General features: G+C 59.9%; 2 protein-coding genes across 13 annotated transcripts; both read right to left on the bottom strand.

The window, feature by feature from the left end:
• Window positions 1-4,128, bottom strand: Efna4 (ephrin-A4). Its single transcript, XM_005411567.2, has 4 exons — window positions 3,923-4,128; window positions 1,673-1,968; window positions 1,276-1,344; window positions 1-688 (listed from the first exon to the last, which is right to left on the bottom strand). The coding sequence occupies exons 1-4, from the start codon at window positions 4,033-4,035 to the stop codon at window positions 552-554; spliced, it is 615 nt and encodes a 204-aa protein (XP_005411624.1). The 5' UTR covers window positions 4,036-4,128; the 3' UTR covers window positions 1-551.
• A 1,280-nt stretch (window positions 4,129-5,408) lies between these two features.
• Adam15 (ADAM metallopeptidase domain 15) lies at window positions 5,409-15,703 on the bottom strand. 12 transcript variants are annotated; one of them, XM_005411543.2, is made up of 23 exons: window positions 15,522-15,703; window positions 14,312-14,427; window positions 13,644-13,720; window positions 13,138-13,216; window positions 12,881-12,957; window positions 12,603-12,795; window positions 11,284-11,349; window positions 11,136-11,204; window positions 10,888-11,057; window positions 10,664-10,748; window positions 10,077-10,225; window positions 9,821-9,995; window positions 9,509-9,601; window positions 9,079-9,383; window positions 8,795-8,990; window positions 8,515-8,592; window positions 8,030-8,102; window positions 7,701-7,839; window positions 7,241-7,310; window positions 6,607-6,675; window positions 6,127-6,198; window positions 5,754-5,878; window positions 5,409-5,663 (listed from the first exon to the last, which is right to left on the bottom strand). In XM_005411543.2, the coding sequence occupies exons 1-23, from the start codon at window positions 15,598-15,600 to the stop codon at window positions 5,621-5,623; spliced, it is 2,598 nt and encodes an 865-aa protein (XP_005411600.1). In that variant the 5' UTR covers window positions 15,601-15,703; the 3' UTR covers window positions 5,409-5,620. The 12 variants fall into 12 exon arrangements, 8 of the variants coding, with proteins under 8 accessions (XP_005411600.1, XP_005411605.1, XP_005411606.1 ...); XM_005411548.2 differs by lacking the exon at window positions 6,127-6,198; XM_005411549.2 differs by lacking the exon at window positions 6,127-6,198 and having other exon boundaries at window positions 6,607-6,672.
• Window positions 15,704-15,755: the final 52 nt, after the last annotated feature.

The raw sequence follows: 15,755 nt of genomic DNA, 5'->3' as shown, positions 1-15,755 counted from the left end.
GGGGTGGGGGGGCAATGCAGAGTGGGGTGGTTTATTGAAGGTTTGGTCCAGACACTTATAAAAATACAAACTGGCATGAAATGCAACCTCATGGCAAGTCCGTCTTCATAGAAGACAAATGAATGACTCCTTGGGTAAGGTGCTGCCCCAGGGAAGAGGCCCACTGGGCAAGGTGGCAGGGCTTCGCCTTTGCCCTGAGCCTGCAACCCACCTATCCCCACGTCTTCAGCCTTGGTCCCCCGTGGCTCAAGGATCTGATCCAGTTCCACCAAATCCTAGTCTTCCTGGGGTGGGGGTGTGTGTGAGACCATCTAAGCAGCCGGCAAAGCCCGTTTGTCCTCTTGCCTCTGCTTAGGTGCCCAGTCTGCAGCTTTCTCGCCACTCCTCTTCAGCCTGTGACAGGGGCAGGTACCTGCAGGGGTCACTCAGGCCCTCTGACCCCCCATCAGTGCTCCATCTGGCCTGCCTGGCTGGGCATTCCCTGGGCACCCGTCCTCCAGGGGCTGTTGGAGAGCTCTGGCTCCTTGGGGCCACGGGAGGGTCTGCCTTGTTCACAGGACTCGCAGGAGACGCAGGATTGGGAGCAGCAGCAGTAGCAAGAGACAGAGGGGGCTAGGAGCGTGGCCGCCTCGCCACCCAGATGTGCCACTCTCTCCAGGGCTCCCAACAGGATGGGCTGACTCCGAGCCTGTGAAGGGGAGGCAAGCACTGCTGGGTCCTCCCACTTCCTCAGCAGGTCCTCCCTGTTCTTCCTTTTAATAGTTCATTTGAGTCTCCTTCTCCAGGGTCTCCCAGACAAGCCACTGTCTTCCCATGATCAACTTCCTAAGCCTTAACTTCCCAGTCTCCCCGAAACAGAGACTACCAACAGTCCCTTCAATTTCTTTTTTTTTCTTTTCTTTTCTTTTTTTTGAGACAGGGTCTCGTTCTGCAGTTCAGGTTGAACTCACTATGTAGTCCAGACTGTTCACAAGCTCACAGTAATCCTCCTGCCTCAGCCTCCCGAGTGCTGGAATTACATGCATGCGCCACCATGCCTGGCACAGTCTCCTCAATTTCAAGACTTCTCCAAGGAGACAAGTCTCCAGCTTAAAATAGGGGTGCAGAGGAAGCTCCCACGAGACTAAGTGGGGGAGGAGAAGCCACAGCTTGAAGCCCACCCCCTGGACACTTCAGAGCCCAGTGCTCTGGATTCTCCCCATTCCTTCCCTCTTTCCCCAGGGCTTCAGGCTGGCCACGGGGTGGCTCCCATCCTCCACCAACCCTCCCACTTACCGCTCTCCTTGCAGCAGACAGACACCTGGAGCCTCAGGCACTGACCAGAACTCTCCGGGGTTGGCACAGCTGGGGAGAAATTGGGAAAAAGGAGTTAGCACGGGAGTCACCCCTTTGTGTGCCGCCAACAGCTTCAGACCCTCCCCGCTTCTCCTCTCTCCAGGCCCCCGATGGCTTCTCCTTACCTTGGAGCCACAGTCCGGTACCAGCCGCATCCATGGCCCTCGCTCGTCCCCCTGTCCCCTGCCTAGCTCCTCTGTCTCCGCTCTCCACTCTGGCCAGCCCCTGCCTGGGCTCCCTAGGGCCCCTTCCTGCCCAGTCTCTCCTTCCTTCTCCCCTCAGCCTCTCCACTCCTCTTGCCTTCCCCAAGAGGCACACCGTGCACCCCACCACTTACAGATGTAGTAGTAAGTCTCTCCAGGCAAGAACTCAAAGCCCAGGGAGAACGGTGTGAAGCGCTGAATCTTCTCCGAGAATCGAACAGGGCCAAAGGGAGCAAAGGGCATGGAGCACTTCCAGCGCTGGAAAGCATTTGCCCCCTCTGCCTGGCAGGCCTGGTAGCCTGACCAGTCCACCATATACAAAGCAAAGGTCTCGGGGCCCTCAGGGGGCCCTGGGCTTTCATAGTGTGGGCAGAAGATGTCTAGGTAATCGTTGAGGCCCAGCTCCACCACGGCGTCTCCACGAAGCAGCCTGCGGGCACAAGGTGGCACAGATTGAGGGGTTTCTGGCCCAGCTCACTGGGGCCTGGAGGTCAGGGGCGCATCTCTGCAGGGCTCCAGCCGGCCTCCCTCCTGCCCACTGGGAACAGAGCAGCTCTGAGTTCCCCAGACTGACAGCCCCCGAGACAGAGTTCAAGCAACAGGCTTGACGACCAAGTCAAGGGTCCGGAGCCACTGGGGACTTCAGTGTGGGTACCACACAGTTTGCTGACGAGGGACAAGGCTGCCACCACTCCTGACCTTCAAGACTGGTGCCGCCCCAGCCCTCTTTAGCCTGGGACAGCACCCCTGCTCGGTAACTGTCGGGTGGATGCATGTGCAGAGACAAGGGACAGAGGGGCAGGGAACAGACAAGGGGCCACAGAGCAGTTAGAGACTGGATAGGACCCTCAGTACCAGACACGACCTGACTGATGGTCTTGGGGTGCACGGGGAAAAGGGAAGGCAGCAGTGGGTACTGCGTTCTCTCTCCCTCTCTCCCTCCCCCTCTCTCTTTCTCGCTCTCTCCCTCTCCCTCTCTCTCCCCCAGGGTAAAGAAGTGCCACACTCTCGGGTCTCCAGCCTTCTCAGGAACTCTTCCTCACCCCTGGGTGCTGCCTGCTACAGGTGGGACGGAATGGGCCAGGGGCGGCCTCCACAGTACCAAACGCCCCGACTGCACACACAGCCAAGCCACAGAGGAAGCCTGATTAATGAATGAGAGGCCCCCAAGCGTCCCTCAGTGGGTGGTCGTTGTACCACCTGCCTCGGGAGTTCCGATTAGAGAGGACGCTGGGGCTCAGGCCAGACCTCCTAGAACACAGGCTGAGCAAAGTCAGGGCCTCTGGATTTCCTTCCACCAAATCGCAGGTCCTGGAAGGAGGCAATGGCAGTAAGTATCCACGGTCCCCCCAGTAAGTATCCTCGGGGTGAGGAGCCTGAAGTTTACAGGCCCTAGAGTGACTCAGAGGCACTGGTCTGGAGCACAGGGAGAGGAATGCAAAGTCTGAGCACAGCAATAACTCTCCTCCCTCCTGTTGGAGCCAATGACGTCCTCACACCGGGCCTCTTGGGGTCCCTGGCCTCTCAGCTGGCAGGGCTGGGTCTCCTCACCTCGCCAATCCCAGCAACCCTGCACAGGTCCTGGCACACAGTATGTGCTTATTAAATGTTAGTGAACAAATGAGCAGAGTCACAGATTGAAGAAGAAAATCAGAAAGGAAAACAGATGGGAAGGCAGAGAGGCAGAGAGAACTGGGGAGAAGGACGGAAACAGCAAAAAAATACCAAGGTTCAAAGGCAGGCAGCTCAGGAGAGAAAGAAACCTTGCTATCTGTAAGGCTTGCATCTCTTTTCACATACATGACCTCAGCTGGCCCGCCTGACTTCCCAGGGTGCTAGGTATTATTAGCCCATTTTGCAGATGACATAACTGAGGTTAAGGAGGTCAAGCGACTTGCCAGAAATGATTCAGCTTCGAAGGGCAGGGTTGAGACCAGACAGAAATAGAAGGGTCATAAAGAGTGAGATGGAAGCAGATACCAAGTGAGATCAGGACAGAGAGCGCCCCGGGGAGGCGCGGTGAGCCGGACAGCAGCCCACGCTCTTCCGCAGCGCGAAGCCCCCTCCTCAGCCCCGTCGGTGCAACGGGCGGCCAGTGCGAGGCTGGGGATCTCCAAAAAGCGGCGGAGGGGCGGAGTCCCAGCTCTACCGACCACCTTCAGGTCGGGGGTCCCCCGCCCGCCCCCAACACAGGCGGGCGGGGGGAGACCCAGGGCGGGCCTCGCCCCTCCCCCTCTTCTCCCCCTCCCCCCGCCGGCTCAAACAAAGGAGCCCCGGCGCGCGGCTGGGCTAAGGCGGCGCCGCGCAGAGAGCGAATGGCGAGCGCGCGCACAACCTGGAGCGCGTGGGCCCGGCTCGGCGTTCTCCTGGTTCGGCTCGGCTACCTGGGGTTACTGGAGTTCCAGTAGATCGGGTGGCGGAGGCTGGAGGCCCCCCGCAGAGGGGACCCGAGGAGCGCGGCCCAGAGGACAGTCCACAGCAGGGGCAGCAGCCGCATCGCCCCCGGGCTCCGGTCCGGTCTGGCCTGGCGGGTCCCGGCCCGCTTCGCAGCCGGGGCGAGAAAGGTACAAAGTGGAGGGGGGATTGTGGAAAGGGGGTGGGGTGCGGACACTCCCTGGCCACGCCCCCTGGATAACTTTCCACCAATGAAAACGCGTCCCCGCCTCTCCACCCTGAGCCAACTCTGTTAACCCTTGGGGCGCCGCCACCAGCATCAGGTTCACCCGAGCTACGGCGCACTGCGAGGGGGCGGGGACAGGGACGCATTCCACAGAATGCTTTTAAGGGAGCAGGTCTAGTCTTTCGAGTCCGCGTTACTAAGAGGTAGACTGAATCAGAAGCTTGGGGGGAGGGCGGTGCAAGGTGGTCGGAATCTGTAGTCTTAACTACTTGGGAGGCAGAGACCGAAGGATAGCTAGAGCCCGAGTTCAAGACTAGTCTAGGCGAGACTCGGTAGGGAGACTAAAAAAGGTAGGGAGACCATCAAATTAGGGAAGTGGGGCGTGGCGGCGCACACCTGTAATCCCAGCACTCATGAGACAAGCAGGAGGATCGCCGTGAATTAGAGGCTATCCTGCACTACATAGCGAGACCCTGTCTCAAATAAATAAATAAATAAACAAACAGGGGAAAGTGAGGCTTGGATGAGGTTCCACGACACGTCCAGCTGCCTACACACATTGCCCCTCTTCTTTGCACATCTAGGGAATAGTTCGAGGGAAAAACAAAGAACCTTCCGGGTCACCCTTGCTCCTAAGGAGCCTTAGGTGGCGCGTCAGATGCCCACCTTGAGGCTGGCGCCTAGCCCTTGCCATCCCACAACTTGGATCTGGGAAGGGGCCCGCTCGGCCCCAGCCCCAACGACCGAGTGAGGAGGTGGCTGCGGCTGGTACAAAGCACCTTTGTTCTGCGCCCTCAGGTGGGGGCGGGGAGGGCGAGGAGTCAGGTGCGCGGCCTTGGGATCCCAAGAGCCGCGCCCCGCTCCGCCCTGGCTCCGGGGCTCTGGGAACACCAGTTACATCTACTTTTCCCAGCCACTGGTCAGAGGGTGGGGAAGCAAGTCTGACAGCTTGGCCGCTTTGCCGATAGCCGTCCCTGGGTGCCGGCCAGCGTTGGGGGCGAGGACTTGGAGACCGGAGGGTGGCAAGGCGCGGACAGTTCCAGGTAGCACAGGATTGCATAAAGAGCCATTCCAACCTGGACGGGAACTAGCAGCGAGCATCCCCGCACAAGTGCTAGCTGACCCACTCGGGTACTCCCACTGTCCCCGGCTCGCCCTGGTCTGTGGAGGCAGTGCCCCCTGCCGGCCATACCTGGTACCGCAGCAGGAGCGACCCGGCTTCTAGCAGCAGAAAAACTCGGAGGCGATCAGCGAGTTCTCAAGAGCTCACGTTTATTGCAGCCTCCCTGGGCCCCGCCCAGTCACAGCCTCTCCCCAGGGGGTGGGGAGTCCCCCATGCTGTCGCTTAACACCCTGACAGCGTCCAGACTGAGCTCCTTCAGCCATCCTGGAGGACTCCAGTGGAGGCTCGGCTTCTTTAAGTCCTAAGTCCGAGTTGAAGGCAGCGCAACCTTCGCAGGGGTCAGAGGTAGAGGGAGGACGCTGCTGGGGGCGGCGGCGCTGGCCTGCAGTCAGGAAGCCGAGAAAAAGGTCATAGGCGCTCTTCTCCAGATCACTCGCCCCACCTTCCCCCTCTGATCCCCTTCCTCACCTACCTAGAGGGGACCACCGAGGGAAGGATTCCAGCTCCAGAGCCAGGCAGGTCGCCCGATGGGCACCGGCCCTGGGGGTCTACAGGGAGTGGCTTCCGTGGGGGTGGGGGCTTGGCAGGGCCCTGAGACTGAGGGAAAGAAGGCAGGAGCCAGTTTGGGGAGCCGCTGTGGTGCCCACCCCCGATGCACTGGTGCTGGGGAGCACCAGCTTGGAGGCAGCTCAGCCTTGTGTCCAAACAAACCTGTCACAGCACACCATTAAAGGCACCACCAGGATATGTGCTCTTAGGCACAGAGGGGACATCTCGCCACGGCCACCAGCACCACAGCCCTAGGTGGGGGGGAGAGGCCATGCCCTTCTCTCCCCCACTGTTACCTTCGGGCGCCTCACCACAGGGTCGGCGGGCAGAGGGCGGGTAGGGGGATTGGGTCGATCAGCCAGCTCAGCCTGGACAGAGAGAGGGGCAGTGACGGTGAGAGCACAGCCAGGGGCCGCGGGCATGCAGAGGTTCCCCAGAGGAGTTGGGGTCGAATGCAAAGTCAGCCAGGCAGGAGACGAGAATGGGGGCATGCACAGGGTGGGCAATGTGCATGCCAGCAGATGCCTCCTGGGAGGGAGGTGTGGTTCAACCGTGGAGTCCCTGGCCGGCTGCAGTCCCGCCGCTGACCACCAGATGGTGACAGAGACCAAGGCAGGAGGCTCACCCTTTGCTGCTTCTGGGGCTGTCAGAAGGCTGAGGGGCACCCTGGTTCACCTAATGACGATCACCACTGGCAGGGAGCAGGGATAAGAACGCAGTTGGGCACCAAGCCTCCCCCCTGTCCTAGGCCAGGGCAGGGCCCAGACCAGATTTACCTGGAGTCTCTTGGGCACAGGGTCAGGCGGCAGCGGCCTGGAGGGGGGGGCCGGAAAGCTGAGAGCCTGCTGAGAGGGCAGGAGGAGCAGACGGCACAGAGGGGCAGGGAGAGCAGAGACACAGACGTGGGCACAGAGGGGTCAGTGGTGCCAGGCAGGGGCGGCCAGGGCCCAAGGGGCAGTGAGGGCAGGGCATGCATTAACTAGCTGCATGCAGGGGGTGACAAGTGGTGAGGCGGGCATGCAGGCACCCCCCACACACACTCCTGTCATCAGAGCCAGAGAGCTCAGGCCAGGGGCACTCACCAGCCCTCCTACACATGGTGACCTGGCCTTGTCAGGTCCTGGCACACTGACGGCCCTTTGCCCCCCTTGTCCCCTGCACCGGTCACTGCAAGGGGCACGGATAGACCCACCTCTCCAAGCTACCAGCTTGGCAGCTGAAAGAGCTCGGCAGAGCCTCCTCTAGGTGCCAGCCCCTCCCTGCTCCAGGTTGCAGTCTGTGCCTCTGCTGCTGACTCTGGCAATGCCAGCCTTTCTCTGAGTCTAGAACCTTCAATGCCCACCTTCCCTTAGGGCCCAAGCTGGGTGCCAGGCGAGGTGGGGTCCCTTTCCTCTGGCATCTGGAACTCACCTTAGTGCCTGGCATCGGCTGGGTCCTCTGCGGGGGTCCTGGCCGTTCTGGGGGACCAGACTGGGCTGCCCTGAGCATGAGGAAAGACAGGATGAGAGCCCCGCCTGAGACCCTCAGGGCCTTATCCGCTGCCCTTGGGGCCGGCTAACACTCTGCCATCCTCTGGAGAGCAGCCCTGTGTGCTTTAGGCTACTCTAAGGTCGGGGAGAAGTTGACTGGCCTGAGGGAGGGGTCCCACTCTGCACTGCACTGGGGCCCTGAGGGAAATGGCCCCAACACCCCAGTTTCCCCACAGGGACCCACCAGGGAGGTGAAGGGTCGGTGGACACACAGGGAAGGGCAGTGTGTGGGTGTGGTGCAAGGAGCTTGGGAAAACAGGTGGCAGGGGCTGCCAGCGGGCAGTGGGCTTCAGAACTGTCTCCAGCTGAAGGACATGGCCACAGGGAGGTGCGGCTTATACCTGTATTGGCAGCTGGACCCTTTGAGCTGACAGAACCGCTGGTGCAGGCGGGCACGGTACCAGTAGCTGGCACCAAGTAGCACTAGGACCAGCAACAGTAGGAGGCTGAGGAGCAGGCCTGTGGTCAGGGCGCTGGTTGCTGTGGGTGAGGTCAGGTTTGAAGGCAGGCCGGGGCCAAGGAGGGAGCAGGGGCAAGGGGTGAGGGGAAGCCTTGGAGACCGTGAAGGGTATGAGGGCCCCAAAGTCAGGGAACACAGCAGTGAAGGGGCGAGGAAGAGGGGTGGCAGGAGCAGGAGGGTAAAGGACAGGCCCCTCTGCCCTCCCCCTACCTCGGAGCTGGGTGATGCAGTCGGGGGGCGCCCAGCCCTCCTCACAGTGGCAGTGCTGGTTGCTGTCACAGACCTAGAGGTACAGGGTGGATGTGGAAGGCCTCTGCGCTCTGGGGCTAAGTCCCTGTCTCCAGCTTCCCAAGGCCTGAGATTTCCAAGACTGGAAGGGGTGAGGGGCAGAGGGAGCCAGTCTGGAGAGAGCCACGTCAGAGGAAGTCCGATCGAATGAACGCGTATGCGGAAGTGGCCATCTGTGGGGCCCTGGGCTAGGAGCTTTAGCACTCTTCTCGGAGGCCTGAGGGAGTGGGTGCTGTTATTCTGCCCATTTGGTGGGTGAGGAAACTGAGCTCATGGAGGCAAACAACCTGCCCAGGCCACACAGCTAGGGAGTGGCAGCGTGAAGGCTTAGACCACAGGCCTGGCATCCCCACAGCCCCTGCTGTCTCCCTGAAGGCCCCTTCCCGCTGCCCGGTACCAGCTCTCACCCCATGCCCGTGGCATTTGCGTCGACATTCCTGTGCTCCCAGGAGATCCACAGGCTGGCATCGCTGGCTGATGCACACCTGTCCGGGGAAGAGAGGGGCAGAGCTCACCCCTCACAGAACTTGACTGGGCCCGGGACCCTGTGGCTCACGGGGAAGATGAAAACGCTCTGCGGGCGGTGGGAGCACAGCTTCCTGCAGAGCCTGCATGGTCTGCCCAGTGGGCAGTGAGGCCTGACACTGCTTCCCTTCCTATCTGGCTGTGCCCACCCAGGCTGCTCACCCGGCCAGGGCCACAGGTGGTGCCAGGAAGAGTCAGGAGGGGCTGGGCCACGTCACTGCCCAGGTCCAGGTGCACCCAGCTGCAATTGATCTGTGTCCCATTGGCTTCCAGGGTCTCCCAAAACAGATCTTGGACTGAGCCCAGCAGAGGCTGTGTCCTTCCCCCTTGGCACTGGAGCTGCCCACAAATGGCATCTCTGGGGGTGGAGAGGAAGGCAAGGATGGTTAGTGGGAGAGGGCCAAGGCGCCCACAAACCCAGAGATGGAGCCGGCTTTCTTACTCACCGAGGGGCACAGGGCACATAGCTGCCATCGGGGCTGCGCCCACAGCTTCCGTAGGCATTGCCCCGTGTGTTGGCTGTATGGAGGCAAAGTGGTGTGGCGGGCTGGGCCCCAGGTCCCCAGAGCAACCGGCACTGCTGGGCATAGGAGGCACAGCGGCCGTGCATGCACACAGCCTGCCCACTAGCGCAGGGTTCACCGTCCCCCAGGCTGATGTCAGGGGGGCACTGGGAGCTGTTTCCTAGGCAGAACTCGGGCAAGTCACAGTCGCCTCTGCTAGGGCGGCACTGCCAGCCAGCTGGGCGCAGCTGTGGAGGTGGATGAGCATCAGTGTGGGTACCGGGCAAGTTCAGCCAGGCCTGCAGGTCAGAATGACCTTTCACCCTGGCCCACAACAGGTGAGCTCCCACCAGCCAGCTGAGTCTGTCCCCACCTGGCAATTTTCACAACAGGGTCCATCAGATGCACACTGTGCCCCTGGCCTCAGCTGGCAGGTATCATGATCGCAGCAGGGATCGGTGCAGTCCTGTGGACAAGGGCACCGAGGGGCAACATCAGAGTAGGCTGGGCCTGAGAGCCCCCAGCTCTGCTCCAGAGAGTAGACCTGCGAGAGGCTGCTCAAAGCCACGCAGCAAGCCAGAGCTGGAACACCCCCATCCATGTGCTGTCTCTGCAGACAGAAAGGTACTCAGGGGCCTTGGGAGCCTGCACAAGTAAGCGGGCAAGGCTGTACTGAGGGGCTCACATCTGCGAAGCCACAGTCACATTGCTCGCCGGGGTCCACGAACATGTTTCCGCAGGAAGTGTTCACCAAGGGCAGGCCGGGCAGCCTTTCGAAGAGGCAGCTGCCCATCCCCGCCAGGAGGGCTTTCTCCAAGGCCTGCCGGCTGCAGTTGCTGAAGTTCAGGCCCGGCAGGAAGCTGGGGAGGGTAGCAAGGAAGGTTGGGCGAGGACCCCTCCCGGCCCACCCGCTTCCTCCTCTTTGTCCTGCGGTCACTCACTCTGTGGAGGACTCCATGATGCAGCTCTTGGCAGGAGCCGGGCCTGGGCAGGGGCAACCACTCCCAGGCGGACTGTGGCCCAGGCCCAGGCTGTGGCCCAACTCATGGGCTATGGAGGAAGCAACTCCCAGGATGCTGGTGGAGTGATCCTGTCATTGGGGAAAGGATGTGCCAGGTCCAGCCCCAGCCTGACTCCACCTCAATGCCCAGCCTGCCCTGAAGGCTCAGTTCCCTCCTTCTGAAGTGGGAGTAGGGTCCAGGCCTGCAGGGCAGGAAACCTGGGTTCTAGCTCCGTCCCCCTCCCATTATGTGGCCCCTGGAGATCACCTCTGATCTTTGGGTCTCAGGGCACCCCATCCCCATCCTCTCAGAAATGGGAAGCCCTCACTGGTCGCAACTGTGGAGACTGTCACCAGCTGGCCCCAGTGAAGGGTGCCCTGACAAGCAGAGGCCACATCATGTACCTCTGCCCTCCACATCTGCAGTTTTGCCGTTGGCCAACTTGGTAGGGGAGTTTCAGTGAATAAATGGCTCACATTTGGGAGGAACTGAGTTGGGAATGAGGAGGAGAACGGCACGTAACTCACCATGTTCACACCTCCTGAGAAGTCCGGGGAACAGATGGAGTTCTGAATGGCCATGCCCACCATGGGCCCAGAGAATGAGATATCACTGTGAAATGCAGAGGTCAGGGTCATGGCCCAAGGCCGTGGTGTTCAGGCCTCAGGATAGAGATAGAGAATTGAAGGAGTATAAAAGTGGCCAGGACAGGGTAAAACCAGGCTCCCCTGCCTGAGCCTGGGGGCCTTACGTCACCAGCTGGGCACTGTCATGGGGCATTCGAGGCAGCAAGTTTGCCCGGCGCCAGCGGAGGAAGTTTTCTAGTGTCACAGCTGGGTTTGAGCTTATCTCCACCAGGTCGTGCTGGGTCCAGGCCTCCAGGCCCACTAGCGCCACCCGCACATTCAGGGGCTGGAAGAACTGAGAGAGAGCTGAGGCTCAGAAAAGACGCTGCCACAGGCAGGGGACTGTGAGGCTCCCATGCAGCCCCACACTCACTGCGTCCAGCAGGTAGGCCACCTCCAGGGTGCGGTTCAGCAGGCGCTGGAAGTCAGGGAACCTCCTGACCTGCGGGCCAGGACAGCCACATGAAAGGAGGCAGAGTGGGTCCAGCACAGGGCGGAACTGCAGGGACCAGCAGGCTCACCTCTGAATGGTCAGCTACAATCACCAACTCAATGATCTTGGTTTCTGTGAGCACATCCCGCTTCTGCTGTGAACAGGAAGGAGGGAGTATCAGCCAAACCTGAGTCTCGGCCAGCAGCCTCAGGGCTGCCCAAGCTGTGGCCACTCCTCCCTGCATAGTCAGACATGAGAGGGTGATAAGCCCATTTTACAGATGAAGTACAGAGAACCAGAGAGGCCTGGGACCTTCCCAAAGTGGACCCAGAGCTGGGAGTACAGCCCCACTTTTCCAATTCCAAACTCAGAAATTTTCTAAATTTTTTTTTTTTTTCTTTTTTTCTCTTTTGGTCTTTTTGAGACAGGGTCTTGCTATGTAGTTCAGATTGGCCTTGCACTCACTTTGTAGCCCAGGCTGGCCTCGAACTTGCAATGATCCTCCTGCCTCAGCCTCCCGAGTGCTGGGATTACAGGCGTGAGCCACCACACCCAGCCTTTTTTTTTTTCTTTTTGAGACAGGGTCTAGCTGTGCAGTTCAGGCCGGCCTTGAGCTCACGCTGTAGCCCAGACTGGTTTCGAACTTGCAACGATCCTCCTGCCTCAGCCTCCCAAGTGCTGGGATTACAGATGTGCATCACCAAGCCTGGCTAAATTTTTAAAAATAATAAATAATAGGTGACACTATCAAAAGCCATCTGGTAAGCACAATTTTAAGCACTGTACATATTTTTTTTTCATTTAATCTTCACAGCAGTCCTATAAAGTAGTATGTTTTCTTTTTGTTTTTATCTTCTTTTGGTTTTTTGAGACAGGATCTCACGATGTAATTCAAGCTAGCCTTGAACTCACTATGTAGTCCAGGCTGGCCCCAAACTCATGGTGATCCTCCTGCCTCAGCCTCCCCACGACTGCTGGGATTATAGGCACGCACCACCATGCTTAGCCAAAGTAGTATTATTATTGCTATTTTATAAATTAGGAAATTGCTTTCTGGTTGGTAACTATGTATTTCCTACCCCCAAGTTAGTGCTCTGAAAATGGGATTATAAGGCAGATGAGTCTGAGTTGAACACCTGCTTCTGGATTCTGGACATGTCACCTACTAGCAGCATGGCTTTGGACAAGTCACCTAACTTCTCTGAGCCAGTTCCCTCACTTGAAATAGAGCTACTGACAGCAACTCCTTCCGAGGCTTGCTGGGAGAGTAAGGCAGCAATGCTTACAGAGTGCCTGACTTGTGAAAAAGGCTCCATCAGCTCGCTGTTATCACTGTGAACTGCACGCTGCAGGCCGGGTCAACCCTGCAGACAACCAAAGCCCAGCCCTCCTGCCACCCCTCCTTACCCTGCGACTGTGTCGCTGTCCCAGGGGGAGCTCTGGTGGAGCCATCGTGGGCATAGGTGCATACCAGCTCAGGGAGCCACTGCGACCTGGCAGGAGGAAATCTTGGACCCTGAAGACAGTGGGAGGCCCCTGAGGGTCCCCAGGCCCCAGCTCCAGGGCATAGCTTCGCTCTGGGGAGAGGACCACCAAGCCCCTAAGGAAAAAGACAGGAAGTGAGAACGTATTTCAGCTCCACATCTGTCTCCCTTTTCCATGGTCACAGACTCCACCTACCATACCTGAGCCCGGAGCAGGTGCAGATGGAGACCCAGGAGCCCTTATGGCCACACACCCTGCCCCGGTAGCAGCAGTTCTCCTACAGCAGAGAGAGAGCAGGTGGTGTCAACTCTCAGGGAAAAGCAGCACTTGAACCTAAGAGCCCAGCTTGCTGGTAAAGAAACACAATGTCCTCCCACTTCCTCCAAGGCTGCCCTCTCCAGCTGCCCACCTCTCCTTCGCCCAGGCCAGAAGCAGGACACGAGAAGGCCCGACTCACCAGAGTGTGTCCCTTGCTGACCACCCGAGTGCCATTGGGCTGGTACCACACTGCAGTTGTCTGGCCTGGGACCAGGTCCCTATGGAGTGAAGGAAAAGGAGGGCAGTGGCCAGGTTGGTTCGGGGAGCAGTGCAGTGACAAGCTGAGGCCTGTGATGGTGGAGCGGAGGCTGGGGGCCAGTAATACCCCCAACCTCCCCATTTCCCCCAAGGCAGCACAGCAAAGGGGCTGCCCCACAGACTTTGTCAGGCTTTCTGGGTTTCCGTCTGTTTTTTTACTTACCCTTAGCTGTGTGACCCTGGGCAAGTCATTTAGCCTCTTTGTGCCTTGATTTTGTCATATATCGAAATGACATATTTTGTCAAAATGAGGACACGAATGCATATGGTTTCTACCTTACAGGGTTGTCATGGGCATTGTGTGAGCACATGTACTTTGCATCTGGAGCATAGTAAGTACTATGTGAGCTGTTCGCCATGTGGTTATTATTATTTCTGTCATCTCACCTGTCTTGTAGCAGCTCCAGGATGTGACTCTCCCCGTCCAGCTCCAATTTGACCCTCAGGGCCTCAGGTAAACTTGTCTGTGGGCACCAGAGGGCTTGTCACCTCCCTAGTTCTGCCCACAACCCCTACTGGCTTAACCAGAAAACCTCAGGCCCTCAGGAGAGCCCCAGAGATTAGGTCATTGGTGGGGATCCCAAGGGAGGGGTCAGGAAGCCCTGCCTGGCCTGGGGCATTGTTCTGGGGGCTTGTGTGGGGAGGTCAAGGAAGGTATCTGAGCCGCCCCTTCTCGGCTTCCTGCCCAGAGAGGAAGCATCATAGAAGACACTCCAGCCCTTCCTCTGACTCAGCTGTAGAAGGGGGGTGGGTGAGGGCCTGCCTGACCTTTTCCAAATCCCCTCACCAAGAACACAGACGTGAGGAGAAAGAAGCAAGTTTGGCCTCAGATTCCTGGGTCTGTTGATGGGTTGGGTGGGACTGAGGCAGACAGATGTGTGTGTAGAGAGGGAGGTAAGTAAAGCCAGGTGCTGGGGCGGGGGAGGCAGCCAGACCTGGAATGGCCCTGCTACCATGCGTTCCATTTGCTGGCTCAAGCTTTGGCCTTGAGAGCCTGGATTGTGCTAGTGGGAGTGAGTGGGCCTGTTGGATACTGGGGAAGGCGGGGAGCTCACCTGAAGCATCTCTGCTAGGGTAATCAGGTGGTGGTCTTGGAGGACTTGAGGCTCCAAGGGTCCACTCAAGGCCCTCTCTGGTTTGGCCTTCTGTTCCTTGGTGCCACCTGTGGGGTCTGAGGACACCCCAAGAGAGTGCTGAGGGAACCCCTACCAGGGCTGGTGTGGCTGGCCTTGTGCGGTGCATGCTGAGACCCAATGCACAGCACCAGAACAGAAGGGGTCTCTCTAATGTGTGCTTTCCACCCACCCACCCAGCTACCAGTCCCCAGAGAAAGAAGTCCAGCCTGCCGCCCTTCCTTGTCCCCCTCTGGCCAATCCCGGGTTCTTCCAGGGACCCTCCCCTGCCCCCCCCATTAGGAACGCCCTCTGCCCTCTCTTAGGCCTGGGCGAAGCCTTGTGGCTGGGTGCCCGCTTGCCCTCCCTTTCCTCACATCCCAGATGCCGGGAACGCCCATCTCTGGGTGAGTAGTGCAAACACCCCCACCTCCCTAACACCCCTCATGCCCAGGCAGACACACCCGCTCCTCACAGCCTCCGCTTCCTCCCCAGTGCCCCCCCTCATGCTCCTCTGGGCTCCGGACACTCCACCCCCGCCTGCTCTCGCCCCGGCCCCCGGCCCACGACACCAGCGGCCCAAGACAGCAGCGGGAAGTGAAAGTTCCTAGGAGGAGCTGGTGTCCCAGCCTCCTTCCTGGCCGGTGCTCCGTCCTCCCGGCTCCTCCCAGGCCCTCCCGCTCAGTCAGGCTGTGGAGGCAGCTGCACCACGGTGAGGGGTGCCTGGCCGCCCGGCATCGAGATGAAGGGCTGGAAAGAACCCTCTTCACTCAAGTCCGCAGCCGTGCCCGTGGCGCCCTGGCACCGGGTGGAGCGATCAGCTAGGCCCAGAGGAGCGCAGACGTCAGTTCTGGGGGCTGGCGGGGGGCGCTCTTTCCAGCACTAAGCGGGGGGCCCTGGCACGCCCTTGGGGGTCTGGCACCCAAATTTTAAAGTGCAGGGACAACGCAGAGGACGTCCGGCAGGGACGCCAGCATCACTCCTCCGCGTCTGCGCTCCATCGCCAGGCCAGCCCCTAGGCCTGGGCAGCATACCCGGCAGGCCTCACTCTGCAGGGCTCTCCACGACCCCTGAACCCCGTACCCAACCCCCGACTTCCCTGCGCCTCTCCCTCAGCTTGCCCTCCAACCACTCCACCCAGCCCGAAACTCACCTGTATTGGGGAGCGGCCGGGAGGGCAGAGGACTGCCCGCACCTAGGAGCCCCAGGGCCCAGAGCAGGGCCAGCCGCATGGCAGCGGCGCCCGGGTGGTGGGGGGTAGCAGGTGCTGGCCGGCGCGCTTAGGAGCCGCGGCCGCTGGGTCTGCTGCGAGATGCGCGCCGCGCAGCTCAGCCGCCAGGCTCCGCCCACCCTGCCCCTCCTTCAAGGCCACCAGCCCGGCTCCACC

Source organism: Chinchilla lanigera, unplaced genomic scaffold, assembly GCF_000276665.1.
Source record: "Chinchilla lanigera isolate Chin_1 unplaced genomic scaffold, ChiLan1.0 scaffold00144, whole genome shotgun sequence".
In the NCBI taxonomy this organism is placed as follows: Eukaryota; Metazoa; Chordata; class Mammalia; order Rodentia; family Chinchillidae; genus Chinchilla; species Chinchilla lanigera.
Note: the sequence above shows the minus strand (reverse complement) of the source record. Positions and strands in the feature narration are given on the sequence as shown.